The sequence below is a fragment of the Elgaria multicarinata genome, chromosome 17 (assembly GCF_023053635.1).
Source record: "Elgaria multicarinata webbii isolate HBS135686 ecotype San Diego chromosome 17, rElgMul1.1.pri, whole genome shotgun sequence".
NCBI lineage: Eukaryota > Metazoa > Chordata > Lepidosauria > Squamata > Anguidae > Elgaria > Elgaria multicarinata.
Window position 1 is genome coordinate 16,806,786 of NC_086187.1, and position 23,936 is coordinate 16,830,721.

At 46.6% G+C, this 23,936-nt stretch overlaps 3 protein-coding genes across 3 annotated transcripts in view; 2 read left to right on the forward strand and 1 right to left on the reverse strand.

Annotated features, from left to right (window-relative positions):
- Positions 1-1,095: 1,095 nt before the first annotated feature.
- LOC134410280 (CTD small phosphatase-like protein 2-B) lies at positions 1,096-7,040 on the forward strand. The gene is made up of 7 exons (XM_063143470.1): positions 1,096-1,104; positions 1,521-1,607; positions 1,705-1,767; positions 3,074-3,153; positions 3,492-3,618; positions 6,098-6,193; positions 6,836-7,040. The coding sequence occupies exons 1-7, from the start codon at positions 1,096-1,098 to the stop codon at positions 6,911-6,913; spliced, it is 540 nt and encodes a 179-aa protein (XP_062999540.1). The 3' UTR covers positions 6,914-7,040.
- A 1,404-nt stretch (positions 7,041-8,444) lies between these two features.
- On the forward strand, positions 8,445-19,298 carry NTAN1 (N-terminal asparagine amidase). The gene is made up of 10 exons (XM_063143309.1): positions 8,445-8,531; positions 9,735-9,837; positions 9,928-9,993; positions 10,818-10,926; positions 12,200-12,273; positions 13,961-14,014; positions 14,290-14,343; positions 15,115-15,212; positions 16,340-16,453; positions 17,282-19,298. Exons 1-10 carry the CDS (start codon positions 8,451-8,453, stop codon positions 17,459-17,461), a joined length of 933 nt encoding a protein of 310 aa, XP_062999379.1. The 5' UTR covers positions 8,445-8,450; the 3' UTR covers positions 17,462-19,298.
- Positions 19,299-19,928: 630 nt separating this feature from the next.
- PDXDC1 (pyridoxal dependent decarboxylase domain containing 1) overlaps positions 19,929-23,936 on the reverse strand; it is a 49,981-nt gene continuing 45,973 nt past the window's right edge. The window contains exon 23 of the mRNA XM_063143588.1: positions 19,929-23,062. Within this exon, the coding sequence (XP_062999658.1) occupies positions 22,812-23,062 (251 nt within the window). The 3' untranslated portion in view covers positions 19,929-22,811. The remainder of the gene's footprint in view (positions 23,063-23,936) is intronic.

Sequence of the window (23,936 nt, forward strand, 5' to 3'; positions counted from 1 at the left end):
TCTAAATGATGGCTGCCAATAGATAGCATGGCAATACCCACGGACTCTAAGAGCTCTTCTAAACGAGCTGTTTTTAGCACAAAACGTTTATTGCTCAATCCACAGATCATTTCAACACACATACAAACTTGAAATTATACTATACTATTATACAATACTACATATGGTTAAAACTACAGAGCTATCGGCCCTGGTTAGGCCTCATCTAGAGTATTGCGTCCAGTTTTGGGCTCCACAATTCAAAGATGCAGACAAGCTGGAGCGTGTTCAGAGGAGGGCAACCAGGATGATCAGGGGTCTGGAAACAAAGCCCTATGAAGAGAGACTGAAAGAACTGGGCATGTTTAGCCTGGAGAAGAGAAGATCGAGGGGAGACATGATAGCACTCTTCAAATACTTAAAAGGTTGTCACACAGAGGAGGGCCAGGATCTCTTCTTGATCTCGATCATCCCAGAGTGCAGGACACGGAATAATGGACTCAAGTTACAGGAAGCCAGATTCCGGCTGAACATCAGGAAAAACTTTCTGACTGTTAGAGCAGTACGACCATGGAACCAGTTACCTAGGGAGGTTGTGGGCTCTCCCACACTAGAGGCCTTCAAGAGGCAGCTGGACAACCATCTGTCAGGGATGCTTTAGGGTGGATTCCTGCACTGAGCTGGGAGTTGGACTCTATGGCCTTATAGGCCCCTTCCAACTCTACTATTCTATGATTCTATGATAAATACATAACATCCATTACTGAAATGATGGTAAAATGGGTGAGCAGCAGACATACAGAAACCTTTAATTTCTTTTCAATCACAATTCATTTATATATCTCTGAATCTTTATAGCACCTCATACCGATAATATCCCAAAACTTTGCTCTACATCTACTAGCTTTTGCTGCAAAGAGTGAAACCCTCTGAATCACTTAGGGGGCGGTTGAATGTAATAAATGTAAAGGAAGCACGCCCCAGCAAAAGCTGGCCCTTGGACTGGATTTAGCACAGATCCCCGGAAAGAACGCTCACAGCTCACAATTTTGGAGGTTTAAGACCATTTATTTCAGGAAATGGGTAGGTTACATGGGATTAGCAACTAAAACTAACATGCCTCAGGCAGTTCCTGGCGCACCATTCTCCCCCATGCAGCTGGGCCGCTTATCTCCCTCTTCCTATGAACCATAACAATAAAATTAACTCGTTAAAAGACAGACCAGCCCCAGTTCCGTTCACCCATCCCTTACAATAAATAACTCAGTTTTTCCGGAACACCCCTGTATTTCACTTCCTTTAAAACAGGGTCCAAATAACTTTTTCTTATGTCTGTGTATAAGGGACAGTCAAATACGTAATGGGCTATGTCCTCTGGAACTGGCTCTCCACAAACACCACCTGTGGTGGTGGGGAAGGAATGGAACGGAGTGGCCGGAATCCTGAATAGGAACATGCTCTGCAGCAACATTTTGTTGCAGCTTCAACTTGCAAGCTTCAACTTTTGATTCCCAGCTTCGTCTCCTTTGGGCTCCTTGCAGGAGGGGACCTCAGCCGTGTCCTCCTTGACAGCTCTTTGGGACGACACCTCGAAGTTTGTCACGTCTTTTCAGGATCGGTGCTATCAGGTTAGTGTGTTCCGAGGACGGATGGAATAGACCAGGATGGGGAAAGGTCAGTCGAACCCTTCCACTCATTTAGATTTCTGACTCTTGTATCTTGGAGGTTTCGCTCAAGCTGAGGCCCCACATACATGAATTCCTGGAAGCTCTTGCCAAAACCTATGAGGTAAGTGCCTGCCAAAGAGATGATAATGTTGGCGCCAGGTGGGCCTCGCGGGGGAGATCATTTCATAATTGGGGGGCCACCACTGAGAAGGCCCTCTCCCTCTTGTTGCCGCCTGCATTTATACAATACCAGACTGACTATCTCACAATCCCCGGAATTGGCAAGTTTGGAAAATGATGTTTAAAGAAGGGCTGTACACGGACCCCCCTGAACCGCTTCGTGGCCCGATCTGCAACTTTCAGATCGTGCCGATCCGACCCTCCCCTGCTCCGCTCCACGGAGTGAGATCTGGAGGGGTGGATTGACATTTCCCCCCCCCCCACTTACTTGCCTCTGTGGTGGACGACGCAGGCAGGTAAGTGGGGAAGGGGGGGCAAAATGGGGGCCGAATAACCCCCCTCCTCCTTACCTGGCTCCGCCACCGTCGCTGCATGGACTGCAGCGGTGCCAGGTAAGTCCCCCTCCCCCCCCACTTACCTGCCTCCATCGCGGTCCAGCACAGTCTTCAACTGAGGCCTTCAGTTGAAGCCTGCGCTGGACCGCGCCGGAGGCAGGTGAGTCCCCCTCACCCCCTTACCTGTGTTCGGAGCTCCAGATGGAGGCGAACTGCTTTGCCTCGATCTGCAGCTCCCCCAACCTGATCCGGATCCACCTTTGGCGGTGGCACATGGGGTCGGTCCACTCTGGATTCGCTATCTGTATCGGAGCGGAGCACAGCCCTAGTTTAAAGACCAAATCTCCTCCTCCCTCCGGGAATGAAAACGAATGGATTTTTGTGATGAAGATGGCTGGAGGCAACTCTGCCTCCAAGCCATCATCTAAGCCAGGATGCAAAACCTCAGCTTCATGGGCCAAAAGCCAGCCCATCTGGGGCCCCCAGTTTGGCCCTCCAGGGTTCCCCAGATGGCCGTCCCTCCTTCCCTGGGCCCATCCCGTTTCCCAAAGCACCCATCATTTGTTTCCTCCACATTTACGTGTTCCCCCCTCAATTCTAAAAAGTCGAAGGGCACAATCCTATGCATATTTGGACTGAAAAAAGTCCTACAAATCCCAGCATGCTTGATGGGAAATGCTAGGCACTGTAGGACTCCCCACTCCCCATTTAAACATGAATAGGATTGTGCCCAAAATAACTCTCCTGAGGCTAAGTTATTGGCAGTAAGAGCTTTAAACTAAAATACGCTGGTATTTTGGCCACGCCTCTTTTGTCTCTGGCCACGCCTCATTTGGCCTTCACACCTTCCACTTGGCTATTCGAAAACCAGCAGGCGATCCGCTTCAGGCCTTTCTCTTAATTTCCTTCCAGATCTTTGTGTTCACCACGGCCAAACAAGATTATGCGGATAAAATTCTGGACGCCCTCGGGCCGCACAGGAAGCTGATCAGGTGACGGTGTTCTGGTGCTTGTAGCCGACCTAATTCCATAAGGAATCTGGAAGCAGAAGCCCCAGTGAAGTTGCATGCAGAAATGCTCTAAACTCAGAAGGAACAGAGATGTCTGGGGGGGTGGGGGTGGTGGTGGGTGCCAGTGTCCCTGCTATTAAAAATGTGCAAGTGCTTCAGCCCTGATTCCACTACACCACTCTTCATCATGGCCATCCGAGCCATTCTTCGAATGAAGGAGGCTGTTGGCCCACGCTGGAATCCACTTGCCTCCTTATTGCAGTCCTTGAGTTCTACGAAAAGCCCTGGAAGGAAATCTCATTGTTTCTGTTTTCTTCCAGGCATCAGCTGTACCAAGAGGACTGCCTCTGTTGCCACGGCTCCTACGTAAAGGACCTGTCGGTATTGGACAGAGACCTGGACAGGACAGTGGCCGTCGCGACTTACCTGCAAGCGTTCCCTTACCAGGTAGCCGTCAGTAGTGCTGGTGTCAAGGGTTTGGCAGTGAGTGACTACTGACAAGAGCTTGTGGAGTTGCTCATTTTCTTCACTATTGCAACCTGCTTGTTCACCTGCCTCTCGCTCCAGCCCAGACAACAGTGGAGCTGAGAAGGAGGAGCAGGAGAGGTCACGGCCTGCTGGCTCCCTGGCTCTCTGCTGTCGTGTTTCTCAGAACACTCCTGCTTTTGATGGGAGGCAAATGACGAAGCTTGCTAAGTAACCCACAAAACTTTTATTTTATTTATTTATTTATTACTTATTGCATTTTTATACCGCCCAACAGCCGAAGCTCCCTGGGCGGTTCTTCTACATCTCTTCTACTTGAATAGAGTCTAACCTCTTGGAAACGTCCCCTAGGCAAAACTATGCAAACTAAGCAAGACAATTGTCTGCTCAAGAAGAATAGGAAGCCAGTTCTCAAACACCCGTAACTTCAGAGCGCCTGGTGCGGAGGCAGGTTCTGGCTCAATCAAACTGACTTTCTCACACCTTCCTTCCGCGCCATGTGTTTGAGCTTCTGGCAGACCCTAGCATCAGCAAGCTTGTTGGGATGCTCACCCCTGGAAGAAACCTCACTTCCCACTGAGTGTGTAGGATTTGGCCTTGAGGAGATAAGCTCTGGAGAGGGCTGACTCCCAGCTGGGGAATCGCCCGTGAGAGCTTCCTCCCCCACTGGTACAGGCTGGCTGGTGTCTGGCGCTGCGTCTTCTAGTTCTGAATCTGATTGATTACCTGAAACATCTTCTCCCAGAACAGGGGCAGTAGGGTTAGACATGACGTCTGCCTGTCCAGCAGGCAAGTGGGAGCAACGATGAGGAAGAGGAGGAGGAGCACAAGCAGCTGGTGACAGGGGTGGTGAGAAGGTAGACAGGGTCCCAAACCTGAAGCTAGCACCGGCAGTTAGATTTGGTTCTCTGCAGAGCTGTTCACACAACACGCTAAGCCACACACAGTGGTTGAGTGTGGGTTGCTTTGAACCATGAGTAGTTTGTTGAACCGTGGGTTAGCGTATTGCCTGAACGCAGCCAGGGTAGCTTGTTAACCATGCCGCATGGCTCATTTTCTCAAACAAGCCACTTTGAGCACCCACGGCTTGTTGTTGGGTTGTTCAGGGTGGGTTAGCACACGCCACCCTGGCTGCGTTCAGACAACACGATACCCCACCCTGCGGAAAACGTGCTGCAGTCAGATAACGCTTGATTGATAACTGGCAAATAGAGGGAGAAAACGTGGAGGCAGTGACAGACTTTGTATTTCTGGGCGCAAAGATTGCTGCAGACGCTGACTACAGCCAGGAAATCAGAAGACGTTTACTTCTTGGGAGGAGAGCAATGACAAATCTTGATAAAATAGTTAAGAGCAGAGACACCACACTGACAACAAAGGTTCGCATAGTTAAAGCAATGGTATTCCCCCAGTAACCTATGGCTGCAAGAGCTGGACCATAAGGAAGGCTGAGCGAAGGAAGATAGATGCTTTTGAACTGTGGTGTTGGAGGAAAATTCTGAGAGTGCCTTGGACTGCAAGAAGATCAAACCAGTCCATACTCCAGGAAATAAAGCCAGACTGCTCACTTGAGGGAATGGTATTAATGGCAAAACTGAAGTACTTTGCCCACATAATGAGAAGACAGGATACCCTGGAGAAGAGGCTGATGCTAGGGAAAGTGGAAGGCAAAAGGAAGAGGGGCCGACCAAGGGCAAGATGGAGGGATGATATTCTGGAGGTGACAGACTTGACCTTGGGGGAGCCATGGGTGGCGACGGCTGGTCCATGAAGTCACGAAGAGTCGGAAATGACTGAACGAATAACCAACAACAAAAACCCAGTGTTCAACTAACAATCCATGAGTCAGAACAACCCCCACTCAGCTGCTACGTGTGGGTTAGCGTGTTGTGTGAACAGCCCCAACAGGAGGACTGCTGCAGCGCAGAGGCACCGAACGTCTTTCAGACAAGCTCTCGGGGGGGGGGGGGGGGCACAACACAGTGGTGGGCGGGCTGAAAGCAAAAGGGGGTGGAGCGAGGAATGCCAGCATGTTTTAGCTGAAAGCTTTTACTGCCAGTAACTAAGCCTTAGGAGAGATATTGTTGTAAGCTGAGGTGGTGGTGATCTGTTAGATTGGGAAACAAAACAGCGCAATAGCCTGGGAACCTCTGAATGATCATTTTCTTCTATTGCAATCTGCTTGTTCACCTGCCTCTCAAGGTTGGGGGGAAAGGGGTGGGGCATGAAGAAGGGTGTGGCCATGTGGAGACCCCAGATAGGTTGGGCTGGATGGTTTTGTTTCTGGAGCCTGAAGTTCTGCAGTCCCGCTGTGTTAAAAGTCTCTTATCTGAACTGGGCCCAAAATGTTCAGCTCCAAACTCACCCGGAAGGGTCTGTCCTAGAATGTGGACCAAATGCAGATCCTCAAGGCAGATGGCTCTGTTTCTTTTCTGCCAAGACATCCAACGTGATACTGATCCCTCGATGGCTGGGCGATCCGCAGGACAAAGAATTGCTACACTTGATCCCGGTGCTAGAAAAACTTAGCCAGGCGGTAAGTGGGTGAATTTCTGTGTATCTAACAGAGTAAAGTGTGTGCGTGTGTTTGTGTGTGTGTGTAGGGGATGGTGGTGATAGGAGATAATGGGTATATATTTACAGGAATTCGATTATGCAATGGAAATTCTAGTTGTCTGCTCTCTCCTTCCTCTTTCCAAATCAAGGTTCTAGACCTCATGGGCATAGAAGGAAACTGAGAAAATGAAAGGTTATTTTTCCTGGAGCCCATTGCTTTGTCATCCTGACCCCCATCTAACTGCAGCCCTGGCCACTGCAATCCAGAATGGGTCTGTGGTGGATGTGTAGGGAGGGAAGGAAGCTTTAACTCTCTGCCCACACTATAACCCCAGTCCAGGGCAGCCCCTCCCCGCCCAGCTGCTATTTGCATCATGATAGAAAAAATCCAATTGGCACTAATGCCATGTTTATTTTGAATTATATTTAGCCATGATCTTTAATCCACCTTGGAGGCAATGGGTAGACAGGCAGGATACTCATGTCATATGTCTGTAAAAAGATGGATCGGAGCCAAAGGAAGTCTTCGTGTATAAGATGAGTTTATCAGGGTCTCTACTTCTCAAAGTCCAGGAATATCTGGAGCAGAGTTCCACGTTCACTGTGTTTTTTTCTTTTGTAGGTTGATGTTCGTGCTGAAATAAAGGTGAAAAACCATGGCAAGGCGATGGCTGAGACACAGCACCCTTTTCCAGTATGAATGAGCTATTTCCAAAGTGGTGTTTGGTATCCTCTCGAACCCTAAAACATGATCTCACAGAGATATTTTTGTTCTTTCGCCCTGGCGAATTTTGCTTCGGTTCTATTGACTTGAAAGTGGAGGCGATCAGGTAGGATTTGGATGTTCCGTGAGTTCTTTAGGGGAGCAGATGACACTCAAAACCTTGACTTTGTGGACCGGGGGTGTCCTTTCAGGTGGGCTGGAAAGGGAGTATTGCTCCGTCTTCATCCAGAAAATGATGTACTCAGCATGTATTTTTCTGGCCTTGGCAATGGATGCCGGGGTGTTAACTTGGAGGGGTGGGGTGGGGGTCTCCCTTCCTCCTAAATCCTACCTTTGTGGTTTTACTGTCTCCAAACGAAACAGATCACTCTTTTTTTGTGTTCTTGACTTGTCAAAGGACACCTTATAATGTGAATGTCTCTTAAAAGTCTGTGTTTTCTTGAAGGGGCTGTTCTCTACATTTTGTGGGTGTGGGTGGATGGACGCCAGTTTTAAAAGTAGCTTCATACACCGATAATAAAATCTTGATTTCTCTACTAGTTGTTCTTCAAAGGTTTGTTAGTCCTTCATCCTACCCAGCGGTGCAGCTGAGTATAGAAAAACTTTGAAATGAGTCAAAAGTGCTGAACAATAGTTTGATCAGATAACCACACAGGCATGTGGGTTCCCCCCTCCCCCAAACAAAGTAGATGGCCCATCGGGGAGTGAGAAGGGGGCGAAAGCAAGAGAGAGAATGCTGTTGTACCGGTGTCCTGCTTATGGGCTCCTGGCTGACAGCTGGTTGGCCACTGAGCGAACTCGGTCTGGGCTCTGTTTATGTCTTTTCCCCAGACTCCAGTGGAACTGTGTGAGAGGGAGATAGAGGGAGAGATAGAGAAAAGGGGGTGTCAGTGAGAGAGAAAAGGAGAAAAGGGGGTGTCAGTGAGAGAGAAAAGGGGGTGTCAGTGAGAGAAAAGGGGGTGTCAGTGAGAGAGAAAAGGGGTGTCAGTGAGCGAGCAAGAAAGGGGTGGAAGCAAGAGAGAGAAAAGGGGGTGTCAGTGAGAGAGAGAAAGGGGGTGGCCCCTGACATTACTCCCCCCCCCGAACGCAGCCCACCATGACAGAAAAAAAAAAGATCTCCCCACTCAGCTGTGGAACAGCATCTCTAGCAACTGGCACTACGGACACTTTAATATTCTCCCATGGCACTATTGAGGGATAGCATGATTCTCCCAAAGAGAACCATCAAGGGGACCTTGTCCCCTGCCTGATCCCTGCCATTTCCAGCTTAAAAAATAAAATAGAATAAAACCAGGATCAGGTAGCGGCTGATGAAGGATGCCCTTCTTTGCGGAAGACCCTGGAGCAGAGAGCCTACCGGCCTCGAGAGCCAAATCGGGCGCCAGGCGTCCTCCTCCACCGGGACTACATTTCCCAGGGCTCTTTGCGGCTCGGGCGGTGCTCTGCGGACGATCTCAGCTGGTGGCAGGAAGTCTGGGCAGCCCGCAGCCTCCGGACTGGGCGCTTGCAAGCGATGCCGCTGCTGGTCAATGGGGAGAGGATCGATGTGTCCCAGCCCACGGGGGAGCTGATCGACCCCTACCCGGAGCTGGAGGTGAGCAGCGAGCTTGCAAAATAGATGGTGGTGGTGATGGTGATGGGGCAGGGCTGAGGATGTGCTTTGGGGATCGCTGTGTTCATAGAATCATAGAATAGCAGAGTTGGAAGGGGCCTACAAGGCCATCTAGTCCAACCCCCTGCTCAATGCAGGAATCCACCCTAAAGCATCCCCAACAGATGCTTGTCCAGCTGCCTCTTGAAGGCCTCTAGTGTGGGAGAGCCCACCACCTCCCTAGGTAACTGATTCCACCGTCGCACTGCTCTAACAGTCAGGAAGTTTTTCCTGATGTCCAGCCGGAATCTGGCTTCCTTTAACTTGAGCCCGTTATTCCGTGTCCTGCACTCTGGGAGGATTGAGAAGATGCATATAATAAATATATGTCTCTCTCTTTCTCTTTTTACTGCACTTGCTGGGGAGAAGGTTCTGGGTAGACTCCCATGTTAGTCCTGTGTAGGATAGACCCATTGAAATGAGTGGGACTGAAGTTAATCGCGACTAACCTACACCCCATTCATTTCACTTTTTTTATTTCTTTAACAGCACCTACACAGACATCACATATAATACATACAAACAAAAGTATACATAAAACAACTACAATTACACTAGAAACATTTAAGGGTAAAGTGAAAGTACATTTTTTAGCCCTCTTCATGCCCAAAATGCCCACTAATTTCTTAATTACCATTTATATATCAATCAAATTCAGTTCTTTCTTATAATTTATCTGAGTCTCATACACTGGATTCACAGAGTTGTACTTCAGTTCTCTCTAATTCCTCCTCCTTTCCTCTCTTTCTCTATCTTAATACTAAAATCCACAAACAAATACATTATTTTTCTCTATCTCTTTCGGATGTTCTGTCAAAGGTTTCCATCCCAGCATAAACACAGTTGTAGACCTTTCTCTCATTATCGCGACTAATCTACATCCCATTCATTTCCATGGGTTTACTCTAGGTAGAACTAGAGAGCGCATCTGCGTCTGAGGCTGCAGTTCCGTGCATTGCTCTTGCTCGCGAGTAAGTGCCGTTGAAGTCAATGGGACACTCCAAGCACAATCCTAGACCCTCGCAACTCAGCCCCACAATGAGAAGGGGATGACACCTGGGCATGCCAACATTTGAGAACTTCGCACTCCGGCTCTTTTGGGAAGCCAAATGCCATTTTGTTTCTTTTGATCCACTCTTTTAACAGGAGCAAGCCAAGCGGGTCAGAAGCCAGCCTGCTCAAACAGTGGGCCCCAAAGGACTCCTCTACGTCCAGCAACGAGAGTTCGCGGCGACCACTCCTAAAGATGGTAGGCAGGCAACTGAGCACGGTTGTGCCCAGAAAGGCCAGACATAATAACCAGCCGAGACCTTACTTGTGCTGCTCTGCTTTCCGACAGGTTCCATTTCTATTCTTGGGTCGGATGATGCAACCACCTGCCACTTAGTGGTACTTCGACACACAGGTACTTCGATGAAGCAATTTCGAGAGAGGCAGCCATTCCTCCCCGTCCCCCAAAATCATGGTTCAGTAATAACTAATGAATCACAGGTCTCAAAAGGCCTTGCTGGTTTAGAACAGGGCTAGGCAACTTGCAGCTCTCCAGATGTTGTGGGACTTCAACTCCCATCATCCATGACTATTGGCTGGGGTTGATGGGAGTTGGAGTCCCAACACCAACTGTAGGGACCTGAGGTTGGCCTCCTCTGTCTTGCAGGTTTGGAATGGGGAGGGGGTATAATGAACTTTGATTTCAGCCAAGTTCTGGTATCTCTCTTGTGTATGAGTAGTGCTATTCTGGCTGCTTACGCATTGGCACGTGCAGCTTGAACGTTGGGAATAGAAGGGATGTTTTCTACAAGCCATTTATTGCTGAAGTCTTGGTAGCAAACAGGTGGTCTGATAGAGATGGTCTTCTCTGCTTTTCCAAAGCAAAGTTAGCGAAGCAATGCACTTGAGTAACTGTAAGAACAGTTCCATTTTAAACTGAGCAGAAAAGCAGCCCAGAGATGAGTGTAAGATTGTGAGAGAGAGGTGAGAATTCACCCTGACTTTATGAACAAAAGCATATTGAAGGTGAACTAACCTACGTCAGTTAAGTGATCTTGAGGATATTTCCTTGGGTGTGCAGAGTGGTGGTCCCAGTCGATTTTAAGGCATAGAATGGGAAGGTGGTATTTATTCAAGATCGATCACATTCTTATGATCAGAACTGCTCTATGCAAACAATGCCTCTGCAGTTACAGGTGTCTTTAAGGTGCAAACTGTTTATTCTCTTGTTTTTTTCAGGTAGTGGGGCCATCTGTCTCACTCACTGTGACGGATCGGATACAGAAACCGAAGTTTTGTTGATGACGAATGCAGTAAAAGTGCTTTCTCCAAACATAGAATGTGGAAGGTCAGCTTTTTTAAAAAACCCAAACACATTCCTTTTTAATAATAAATTACAGATAATTGCAATAATTTATCAAAATTATTCTACAGCTCCAGACAAACTATCTCATGGAAAAGTTAAGTAGATAAATATCAGTTACTGCAAGGATATGCCTACAATAGCTATATTATACAAATAAATCATATATATATATATATATATATATATTTTAAAAAATGAAGTCTATTTAGGGCTGCTGAAGTGATCAATAAATGTAGTAGATAAATAACCAAATAGCAATTCTTCAAAAGATGTGCCTCAATTCAAATCCTCAGTATAGATGTCATTCTGAGGATGTTGAATGATGATACAGATAAACATGCAACTGAAGAAACAAAAGTTTGTTATTTATTATTTATTTAAAATATTTATATCCCGCCCTATATCACTAAGATCTCAGGGCAGCGTACAGATAAAAACATACAGTATAAAACAATAAATATACACAGGTAAAAACAAATTAAACCATAATCCAAGTTAAAACAATATATAATTTAAAAGCAATAGATGAATGAATACCTTTATTGATTAAGTCTTCTGACCATTTCAAAAAATGCAATAGATGCAGTTAAAACAGTTAAAACAATGTGCCAGTGAGTTTAACCATCAAAGGCTTTGTTAAAAAGCCATGTTTTTACTTGGTGTCGAAATGCAGTCAATGTTGGTGCCAATCGGGCCTCCAAGGGGAGGGCATTCCACAGTCGGGGGGCCACCACAGAGAAAGCCCTCTCCCCCGTAAACCAGAATTCTGGGGAATCCTGGCTTCTCATTCACAAAATGGTCAATATTTTTTTTTCTTTTACTTTCCCTATCACAATATCTTAAAAACAAACTAAAAAGGACTGAAAATCTCAGCACTCCAAAGCTTTCTCCTCACGAGAAAGACAAAAGTCCCCAATGAGACATCCTTTTAGCAAGGCGGTTGAAAGAGGACTGAGGGAGAAGGGCAGGAACCCGGAGTCAGTGGACGTTGGGAGAGGGGTTCCCACCAAAAACGTTTGCCTCAGCTATAGACGTTTCCACAATGAGCTCCACACAGGCACAGAGCCCATATGTGTGGTGCACAGAGACCGCGAAGAACTTCTTAAAGTCGTCTAAAAAAATAAAAATATGTTCTTAAATTTCAGCCCTGCTGATTTAAATTTGGACCCCACTCAACTAAAGCCTGAGTTGATTCATCTAATTACAGCAATTAGATTAATCAACTCTGTCTCTGGATTCTATATCTGTTTCTTAGGTTGGAAGTACACCTGGTTGGAGGTTTCAGTGATGACAGGCACTTATCCCAGCAAATTACTAGTCAACTCCTTAGTAAGTCCACATTTTCTGTCCTGCCTTCTCAGCTGAGCTTTTGGGATCTGATTGGAGCTGAGCGAAGTTTGTAAAACGTGTGAGAGTTCTGAGCTGTTGGGGATCTCGAGGGCTTGAAATGGAGCAACAGGACAAAATTCTGCGCCTTGAAAAACTAAATTCTGCAACCCGTGTTATGCAAATTAGTTGGGCCAGTTTGCCTGCGTTTTGGAAAAGCCTGTTTCTGCTCAGTATGGGGAGGAACGAAGGTCCATGAAAGGCACTGAAGCCCTTCTGTTACAGGATTCACTCTGGGGGAGTAACTTTGCAGAGATCTCTGTGGCTGGATTCAACATCCGGAGACTATGGCCTTAGCTAGACCTAAGGTTTATCCCGGGATCGTCCTGGGGTTTCCCTGCCTGCTCCCGGGATCCCCTGTGTGTTATTTACATGAACAGGGATGACCCCGGGGTAAACCTTAGGTCTAGCTAAGGCCTTTGTCTCTTTCCCACCCACCCCCATCCAATTGTCTAAAGGAAAACCAAAGTTGGAAACTGGTTTTGAAAGCCTTTGCAAACCACGTTTTTTGCCAGCTTTGGCTTGGTGTGGAATCTGAGTTGACAAGCTAGAATTCTGGTCCCCTTTAATGATGCTCCCTTGGCTATGGAACCGTTTGCCCTGGTAGCCCAGGTGGGCTTTCCTCTTTGTGCTTTTAGGCCCTAAGTGAAAACAAGATTGTTTAGAGGTGCATATCTTTGTGCTTTTCGGCCCTGTTTAAATGTTTCTTAGTCCTCTGAGCGCTTGGGGCCTACTGGATGAATTGCCATTGTTGCTGGTAGGTTGTTTCCCGGTCCCATTTTGGACGGGAAAATACGTTAATAAATAAGTTCTATCAGTGTTTCTCAAAATGTGGGCCGGGACCCACCAGTCTCCTGACCCACTCAGTGCTTTAGGCTCTCATCACCATTTTGCTTGACTGCCCCGTGCCATGGCCAGCTCCACCAAAAACTCTACATAGAAAGGTGTGCAAGCAGGTGTTGGTTGGCGAGCAGGGATAATATGAAATATAGATGAAATAATATTTTTAAAAACCTGGGAATAAAAAGGAATGAGCTGAGAGAAGGAAGCTTTTGTAGGGGGAAGTGAATTTTAGTGCAGTAGGCCGGAGGGATGAAAGAAACTGGCTATTGGAGATAGGGTACAAGATAAGTATGGATAGAGAAAGGGAGAAGAAACGGCAGGGATGAATGAAAGAATACTTTGAGAGGCATGGGAGGGCAGGGAGGAGAAAAACAATACAAGATCAGAAGTCTTCCCTACTTAGAGCCTTTAGAGCAGCAAATTCTGCCTGATACGGGAAGGCGGAGTAACAATACTTCTGGAGCCAATGATTGCACTTCACTGGGGAAAAGCTGAGCCCGAGGAAACGGCAAAGAATTTCGCGGTGAGCTATCAATCTAAAACAGTGTCCGTTATTGCCACCTGTTCGTGGTGATCTGCCCACTTCTGCAGCCGTTTTGGGACTGGCGCGGGGTCCGAGCCACCATTTTGTGACCCTTGGACCTCAGCCGTTTTCAGCGCTCTCAAGAGGGCCCTGTGGATAGAAAGTGTGAGAACCCCTGAGGGAAATACATAGCGCCTCCTTGTAGGGTCTGTGTATCGCCTTCCTCTATGGGAGTTTCATGCTTTTCTGTCCCGTTATTCCTAGGAGCCTTTGACCGCTTGCAGGAGAGCATCCATTTAGTGACTTTCTGTGTGACAGGTAATTATTTCAGATCAGTGACACCCCATCCCCCCTCCCCGCTTCACAAATTCCCCTCCTCTATTCCCCAGCTATCCGGCCCTTCGTGTCCCTCGTGCCTCTTTGGCCCACTTCCTGCCGGAGAGATTCCCGCAGCAACTTCCTGTCCCTCGGCCAAGCGGCCTTCTACTTCCCTCAATCCAACCGGGCTTATCTTTGACCGTCTCTGGCTGGCCCTTCCCTTCCTTGGATTTGGAATATCTGTGCTCTTTCTCTCCCTTCCTTTTGAACCACAGAGTTGAATGACCGGCAGGAAAATGGCAACCACTTTCCAGTTGTTTATGGAATCGGTAAGTCATGTTTGGCTTTTGGGTGTCAATTTAACCAGCTGAATTTTAAACCTAAGAATGTTAAGATGTTGTGATTGTTATTTTAAGATTCTGTCGGTTTTATATGCTCTTTTAACCAGTTTTGTGTATTGTATTGTTGTATTTAATGTTGTTCCGCCTCGATCCAGAGGGAGATGCGGGTAATAAATACAATAATTTGGTCCTGCGTAGTCTTTGGATAGGCTGCTACAGCATCTCTCAAGCCTCCCCTTAGACACCTCAAATGAAGGAGAGTTCAGCATCTCCTGAAGCACCTTCTAGAATCATAGAATAGCAGAGTTGGAAGGGACCTACAAAGCCATTGAGCCCAATCCCCTGCTCATTGCAGGAATCTACCTTAAAGCATCCCTGACAGATGGCTGTCCAGCTGCCTCTTGAAGGCCTCTAGTGTGGGAGAGCCCACCACCTCCTTAGGTCATGGGTTCCATTGTTGTACTGCTCTAACAGTCAGGAAGTTTTTCCTGATGTCTAGCCGCAGTCTGGCTTCCCGTAACTTGAGCCCATTATTCCATGTCCTGCATTACTCTGTGTCCAGAGCCTCTGTGGAACAGCTTGTACCAACAGGAAGTTCTTAAACTTTGGTTGAAAGCCTTTCTCTTATCATTTGAATCTGTTGGTTCATGTCCTTTCGTCTGGAGCAACAGAGAGAGAGAGAGAGAGAGAAAGAAATGTTCCATCTTCAACGTGGTAGCTTTTCAAAGATAGCCTTGCATTCTAATCTTGTTTTTCCAGCTGCAAACGTTAAAACCGGCGAGATTTTCCACGCGACATTTCCGGACAGGGGACCCGATGAGGATTTGCGGGCTGCCAGCACCTTCACAGGAGCAAAGGTGAAGGGACTTGGAGGAGCCAAACACTCGTTGGTTTTAGGAATTCAGACAAGTGAAGCAAAACGTGTTCCGGTGATATCTTCCTAAGGAATGTAGTGAGCTGCTTTATACGGAATCAGATCATTGGTCCATTGAGCCCAGTGCTGTCGACTCTGACTGGCAGCAGCTCTCCAGGTTTTCAGGCATTTCCTTGCCCTACCAGGAGAAGCCGGGAATCAAACCTGGGACCTTCTGCGTGTGCTCTGTCACACTGAGCTATGATGTTGCCGCACATGGGTGGGAGTGTGCTGTTGCACCATGTCCTGCTTTGTTGGTCCCTGGTCGACAGCTGGTTGACCACTGTGTGAACAGAGTGCTGGACTAGATGGACCCTTGGTCTGATCCAGCAGGGTTCTCCTTATGTTCTGAGATGGGGCGGACAACTAGTGGCGCTCCAGATGTTTTACCTACAAGTCTCATCAGCCCTTGCCTGCATAGACAATGGTGAGGGGAGTTGTAGGCCAAAACATCTGGAAGACTTCAAGTTGCCTGCTCTTGTTCTAAGCTGATCTTTATTTGGGTTCAAAAGGGTGGGATTTTTTGGGGGGGGAGGGAGGAGCTCAGATGCCCACCTCTGCCTTCTACTTAGGCTCTTGGGCGAGCAACTTTTCTTTTAGTCCGACCAGCTTGGCCGCTGGGAAATGAGTCCTCTGTAGCCACACATGCCCACCATCGAAGCCATCTTATGAATGGGCGAGGTGCTCCCGTGGAGCCATTTTGTGAGAGCAGCCAAGACACTCAAATTTCCAAATTTCCCACCCTTTTGAACCCAAATAAAGATCAGCTTAGAACAAGAGCAGGCAACTTGAAGTCTTCCAGATGTTTTGGCCTACAACTCCCCTCACCATTGTCTATGCGGGCAAGGGCTGATGAGACTTGTAGGTAAAACATCTGGAGCGCCACTAGTTGTCCGCCCCATCTCAGAACATAAGGAGAACCCAAAAGGGTTCTGGGGACCCCTGCTCCAAATGTATGTATCAGCTGACGTCTGTATTTAGGGGAAGTGGGAAACCAATCCAGGGATTCTGGCATTGCTCGTTGTTGTGATAGCCCTTTGAAAGTGTGTTATCTCCCTCTCTTTGTTGCAGATGGTTAACATTTATGACTCGAGAAAGGAGCAACTTTGTATTGGGCCGTACTTCTGGATGCCTTTCCGCCAAGTGGATTTCTGGCTGGAGCAGGATGATCAGTACATATTGCAGGTACTGAGACAGAGGAAGCCCAGTGAGTTGGTCAGAAGAACTTGGGGTTATTTCCATTTCTGAAATTAAGTAATTTTGGGGCCTTGAACGGGAGCCTTTCTGAGAACCCCACGTATTTTTTGTTTTACATGCATTTTTCATCTTTCTGCCCAGGAGATGATGATTCTCCTCGCCACACCTTTGCCAATTTATCCTCACAACAACCCTGTGAAACAGGGAGTCCGTAGTTCTCCACTTCTCCCATTTTATCTTCGTAACAACCCTGCAATGTGGGCATACATGGCTGTCCCCCTCTCCTCTTTTATCGCTATAGCAACCCTCTGTAGGTAGGTTAGGCGGAAAGATGACTGGGTTCACTCCACACGCTAGCCCACGCTCAGTGGTTGGGCGTGGGTTGTTTTTGAACCGTGGGTTGTTTGCACGTTGTCTGAACATTTGCCGCAGGGTGTCTCGTTAACCGCTCGGCGTGGCTTATTTTTCTTGAACAAGCCGCCTTTTGAACCCATGGTATGTTGTTGGGTTGTTCCGGGTGGTTAACAAGCCACCCTGCAGAAAACGTCCTGGGCTCAGACAGCACGCTAACCCACAATTCAACGAACAACTCACGGCTCAAATCACAGCCCACACACAACCACTTAACGTGGGGTTAGCCTGTTGCGTGAACAGTCCAGAGCTGCCCAATGAGAGTTTCACGGTCAAGTTGGGATTTGAACCTGGGACTCTCCAGTCCAAGACTGAGGCTCTAACCACGCCACTGCACTGTTGCGTTCCGCTCAACGCTGCTCTGGACGGCGTGTAAATCTAACCGTGTGACTTTTTTCTTCGCAGAATTTCTCCACGTCGCCTCGTGCTGAACCGCCTCATTTTGTTTCCCATATCAGAGCTACCTTGATGTATTTAAAAGAGCACCCCTTCCCCGATAAGGCCCTGTTCCCTAGCAGGAAACCACGGCTGTACAAGAAAAACGCCGATGGCCTATGGGAGAAGGCTTCTTCTGACCAGATCTGACCGGAAGAGGAGAAACCGAGAGAACTCAAGAGTGTGGATGTGCTAAAGAAGGAGCGGCCTTCTGGGCGGCAGAGGCTGGGCTTTGACTTTATAACCGGCTTTTTCAAGCAAACGACGTTAATAACAGAAGTGTCCTTGTTTGCATGGCGTCACACCCTCAAAAACTGCTCAAACAAGTGAATACAGAATAGGTAAGGTTTATGAATTTTCCTGAGTGAAATTTGAGGTTCTCCGTAGTCGAAGGTGCACCCCCTCCTTCCTGACGCTCCCCTCCTTTTCAGGCTTTGGGGTTTTGATTTTTTGTGGCAAGCTGTTTGGGGTTTCACTCCAGGTTGACGATGCTCCTGGCACAAATGTCCATTTGTGGGTCCTGGCGGGCTTACCTAGGACAGGCAGCAGTAGTCTCGCTTTCATTTTAAGCTCTCAGAATGCCCCCGTTGCATTGCTTTGGAGCATTGTGGGATTTTTTTTTTTAAATGGCAGCCCAACCCAGATTAGAGTACCAGAAGATGTTTAAATGGTTTGTGTGAGATAGGTGTTAATATTTCAGGGCGGCACGAACAGCGGGCTTCCGGGAGATGCCCGATCCTGGCACTAGCCCTGAGGCGGTTACTGGACCAAGGGTCAAACATGACACGCAAGTAGCAGGTCTGCTTTTTTAAGCTCCCACCCCCACCCCTTCAGAGCTCCATGCTCCTGCAAGGAGAAAAAATAGTTTCAACTAGCAGATGAAGGGTAGACGGTTTGGGGTGTGTGCATTTGCTTGGCTTGCCTGCCTACGTCAGGCCCCCTCGACAAGTGTCCAAAAGAAGCATGGGGGACAAAAAATAGAAAAAGAAAATGCTGGTTTGCAAGCTAATTTTGACCCTTTTGGCACTCTGTAGCAGCTCCGGATGCCATTTTGTTTTTAATGCTTTTTTTGTCCTCTGAATTTAAGGGGGGTGGCAGAGGCCTCGCTGGGGGGTGGGGGGGCACACGTCACCCACCCCTGCTGTACACCATACTTAACCCATTTCTGAGGACTTTTGTATTTCTCTTCAGTGAAATGGGCAGCTTTGTTTGTGCGAAGGGATGCATGCACCAACCTGGCCCTTCTATTGTAGGAAACCACTTCTCACTTTCTTGAGTATTACCTTAATCTTAATTTTAGTCAAGGCTTATGAAACAATATGGTACAAGTCCCCCAGGAAGTAAGTTTTTTTAAAGCAGAAGCGTCAGTGCAGCAAATGGGTGCTACGTAAGGGGACATACACACACCTTGACTTTTTTAAAAAAAATATCAGCCACTAATCAAGTAAAAACTAACCTTAAAAGCATTTCATTTTGCTATGCTCGTGTGATTTAAAAACTTAAGCTTAACTTTTCATTTAATGCTGTTTTGTCGGTGTTGGATTCTATGATTTGCTGATGTACAAATGAAATAATTAAAAGGATGATGGTAAAGGACAGTGAATTAGGGATCATTGCCACCTCTTTCCCTGTATGGAAGACAAGTTGACCACTGTGTCTTCCTGCTTAATAAATGTTGGACCAGTTTACTCGTTAATTTACATGTGTTACGATTGTGGAGATGGAAAGTGTGTGTGTGAGAACGCAACAGCGTGGATAACTGAAGGAGTCTTGACTCCACAATTAAAGAATTTCCCCTTGGCCACTGTCACCTTGATCTCTCTCCACACCATGGTTGGCCTGTGTTTTTTTCTGACTAATACACACATACATGCACTCACACACGCTTTTATATGCTGTATAAATTGGATTTTTATTTTTTGTTAGATATTAAGCCTAGGGTAGATGTCCCATAAGCATATCAGTTATAGACTAAGAATTATCATTAGTGGAATCCTTCCTTCCTTCCCCCCCTTTATTGTTTTGTTAACTTTATTTTAGAATAAAACGTCATGACTAAAAATGATGGACCCAATGTATATTGAGATCAAATTCTTTCTTAACTAGTGGACAACCCTTTAAAAAGGTAAGAAGGCAACAGTCTAAAAAAGTTAGCATTACAAGGTCTACAGCCGCTAAAGGAACGTGTACATTTGGAAGTAGGAAGCATGAAAATGCATAGGAATTTCTATGTGGATTTTTAAACATGAAATTCGTACGTTGTTGTGGAATCGGGCCAAACTTAACTTTGGAAAAATGAGAGACTGAATGGCACCAAAGTTATGAGATTGTCTCATCCTGTAAGTATGATTGGAATGCCATCTTTTTCTTCTGTCTCTTTTTGGAATAAATGCTTCCCTAGCCTAACATCTAAGCCAGCCTTCCTCAACCTGGGGCGCTCCAGATGTGTTGGACTACAACTCCCAGAATGCTGGCTGGGGCATTCTGGGAGATGCAGTCCAACACATCTGGAGCGCCCCAGGTTGAGGAAGGCTGATCTAAGCAAAAGAGCTAAGTCACAACGGAGAAAAGATTCACTTTTCTGGTGCTCTTGAATGCATGAAAGCGTTTTTCCTAGTAAGATTTTTAACACCACAAACTCAACACAAATATAACAATTTGAAGAACCTTTATTGAAGCATTTGGGAGGTATCTAAATTAGGTCTGTATCCCAGCAAAACTGCCAGCTTATCAATATAAAAACATTAAAATTTGTATTAACGATTATAACTTTAACCCTTTCCCCTCAATGAACCCAAGTTAATATATAATTCATTGCACCAAATAATCTCTCAAGGAAGACAAGAATTCAATTTGCACTTTTAAAAGTCAACTCTTAGTTGGAGAAACACAGCAAGCCCGTTAAGCCTGTCCATATTTTAATGATTTCCCAATCCTTTCTCTATTGGAGAGGGTGAGTTGACTCTACCCTTAACCAATGGCAGTTCTCAAATCTAAACACACCAAGGCAAAACCTGTGGCCATGTTGGTAAATTAAAGCCAGGTAGAATACTTTGGAGGATATTACAAGCTTGTTCTAGCTGAGCTTGTCAAAGAAATGGGCTTATCTGGGTGAGGACTAAACCAGATGTTACGGAAAACACAGCAGACATTGGCCATGCTAGCGGGGAATTATGGGACTTCCAGTCCAATCCATTTAGAGGGTAACAGGCTGCATTAGGGTTAGGATCCAGGATTTTCCTTCCATGGATGGAGGGGCTCCACTTACAGAAGGCGCTTCTGCCTTAGTTTTGGGGATTCCCCCCATGGACTACAGTTCACCTTATTCAGGAGGGTTGTCCAACCCTCTGTGAAGGATTTTCCGGAGTTTGGTGGGTTACCGTGGGGAGGAAGGGGCAGGAAAGTCCACTTCCGCCAGCCCAGTTCCATATGCCTGGATTTCCTTCCACCTCCATCATGCCTAGCAGAACTTACCTTCTCCGTGCAGAGTTTATTGCAAATCGTGAGAGAATGCACCATCGTGACCCCGTTTAACTTTTTCTAAATGTTGTGGAGGAGAAATTAGATGTCCATTTGCCGTAATGTCTAGTTTGGCCCTTCGTTTCCGTAAGCTGTTTTTCTGCGTTTGGTTACTTGAGTTTGAAAGCAGATCATCTCTAGGTTCTGTTTTCAAGTTAAACCATCTAAGACCATTTCCGTATTTCCTCTCTTGCAGATGTAATAATGCTCAACTTCTGTGCCTAAGCAGCTGCTACTGTTGCAGTATTTATAATGGCAAAATAGAAGCACCAGCAGAGAGTAAAGAGGTCCCTGGTGAACAGCCACTCTTTAATTCATTATCTGTGCTAGGAGGTGATTAACATTTCCAATTGCTCAGGGCTGGTCTGTACTTAGTTTACGCAAACAGATATACCCAAGGAGAAATGCCACAGACCCTGACTACAGGAAAGGCCCTTCACAAAAAACGGAATTAATCCTTTTCGGTGAAGCTGACTTTTTTTAAATTGCATGGATTTCAAAACAATTGATCAAAGACTCACGTGGGGATTGATCACATCGATTCTTAGAATTAACCCAAAGATCACCCAAAATTATGCACGCTTTTGATATCTCCGGATGCCTTTTTTTCAGGCAAGGTGTTATAAAAGATGTATAAAATCTTGCCTGAAGAGATCTGGGCATTTCAAAAGCTTGCACAATTCTTTTTAGTGATGTTTCAGTTGGCCTAATAAAGTTATTAGAGCAACTTGAGGTCAACGTGGCTAACTTTGCTCCCCACCTTAAAACTAAGTTTCTCCTGGTATGACAAGGTGCAAACTCAACAGGAACCGAACTAGAGAAGTCACAAAAGTGAAGGCATAATTATTGGGGGAAGAAATACGCTTCTGAATATTTGCTCTTGGCTTTAAACAAAAAGTTAGCTCAGGGAATTTGTCTTCTTCTTTTTAAATAGTGCAGCAGTGTATTTAACCTAATAATTTCTCTGGATATTTACAATATCTAACAAATGTAAGGTACTGATCTCAGGGAGGGGGGAAATCAGAACAAGCAGTACAGGAAACATCACAGACATGTGACATGTCAGTTCAAGTGTTTCACTTACATCTTTCCAAAAGATGTGACGCAAGAGAATCTGGGGTGACGGTTACTCCTAATGCAAAAGTTTCCAGTCGGTTTGATTCTAAGTGGCCCTGAAAGGAGAAGCAGGAAGGTGGGAAATTATGGGTTATCAGTTCCCAGCTGCCACCAAGAGTGGCTATCGAAGGAATGAAAGCACCCGTAATCCAGCTGCTTTACGCCCTATAAGACTGCAAGACAGACTTCAGGTGAGAGGGGGGGAAATGCAAAAGGTAGTGCTCAGACACCCATATATGCACACGTGAGGCAAAATTCTAGAATTTTTTTTTAATGTAAGGTATTTATAAAGCAAAGGGTTAATAGTCTAGGGAGGGTGTCTATGGATTTGTTTACCTAGTAAATTGGGTATTGAGAAATAAGATAGTGGCAACTAGTAGGTTTATTAAACAGTTATTGATTAGAACGATTTTACCTCTCCCCCAGAACAAGTGCAAATAATGTGTTCAGTCTAAAAATCAAGCGATGTCTGGGCAAAGCATAATAAGAACCTGATCATTCTTTCGGGTGCCACCTGGAATCAAGCCATAAGGGTCACTTGCAAGGTTCCTGACAAAGCGGCAAATGCTTACTAGCCATTCCAACATAACCTTGGCAAGACAAACATTCGCAGGACGAAGAGCCGCCGTAACCAAGCGTGTCGTAAAAACAAGGCCCCACAAGGAAAGGAGACGGGGTTGGGGGTGAAGGAGAGAAGAATTCTTCCGCTAATCTTTGTGCAAAATCTCCAGTCAATCACAAGTTAACAGCAGTTATTACTGTACTAACTGTGGCACCGTTCACATTTTAAATGCATCGTTAAATTACCCTGCTCTGGAGGGAGTGATTTTTCTGTACAAAGTCTTGAATGTGCAGTGTCTGGGTTTTATCTCAGACTCCCGTGTTCCTCAGATTTAGTGCAGTCGTTGCCCAGGGTCTGGGCAGGGTCACCTGGGGAGTTTTCGGCCGTTTCCTGCGTCGGAGGTGCGCTCTCGTCTGGCGGTTGCTCCGGACTCTCTTGGCCGGCGGGTGACGCGCCAGGGCGTGGCTCTGCTCTGTCCAAGTCGTCAGTGTGACTCACCGAGCTCGTCTCGCTGCAGCCGTCGGAATTCCTCGACCTTTTAAACAGCTTTTGTCCTAGGACGACACGTTTCATAAAAGCGTCAAACCGTCCCGCGAAGCTGAGTGGTGGGAGATTCGGGACAGATCAAAGGAAGGACGTCTTCCGCTACCGCCAGACATAGCGATGGCCGCCAATTTGGGTGGCTCTAAAAGGGGGTGGTGGTGGATAAATTCCTGGAGGAGAAGGCAACTAGGCCTGATGGCTGTGTGCTAGTTCAAGTGTCAGAGGCAGTATACCTATGTACACCAGTTGCTGGGGGACATGGGCAGGAGGGTGCTGTTGCACACATATCCTGTTAGGGCAGCTGGATGGCTGCTGTATGAACAAAATACCGGGCTAGATGGACCCTTGGTCTGATCCAGCAGGGCTCTCCTGATGTTCCTATATAGGCCAGGGGTGCAGATCTGGTTCTCTGGGAGTTCCTATCTGGGCTGTTGATGTGTCTTAAAAGACTCCACCACCTTCCCCTTCAACCACCAATAATTTGATAATTTACCAGCCTTTTGTGTTGTTTTCCCCATTCTATAACATCGAAATGTCTCTCCAAAGGCTTAGTTAATGGCACTAAGAGCTTCAAGCTAAAACAGGCTGGGTATTTTGGCCAATCTTCTTTTGCCCTCGGTCCCAACCATCACTGGGGTGCAAAAAAAACCCCTCCTTCGAAATGGAATTTAACCCTTAGGTTGAACGAGGTTCTGCAGCCCCGATACAGGCTGTGAGTCAAAGTTTCCAAGTCTGTCTGTTATTTCTGCACGTATGAAGTTGTGGACAGAAACCTTGGCCAACAGATGTATGGTAGCTTTGACATCATAAGCTGACAGAGCTTGGAGGTATTTGGGATTTCTGAGAAAGGAGAAAAAGGGGGCAGGGTGATGGTGGGAAACTGGC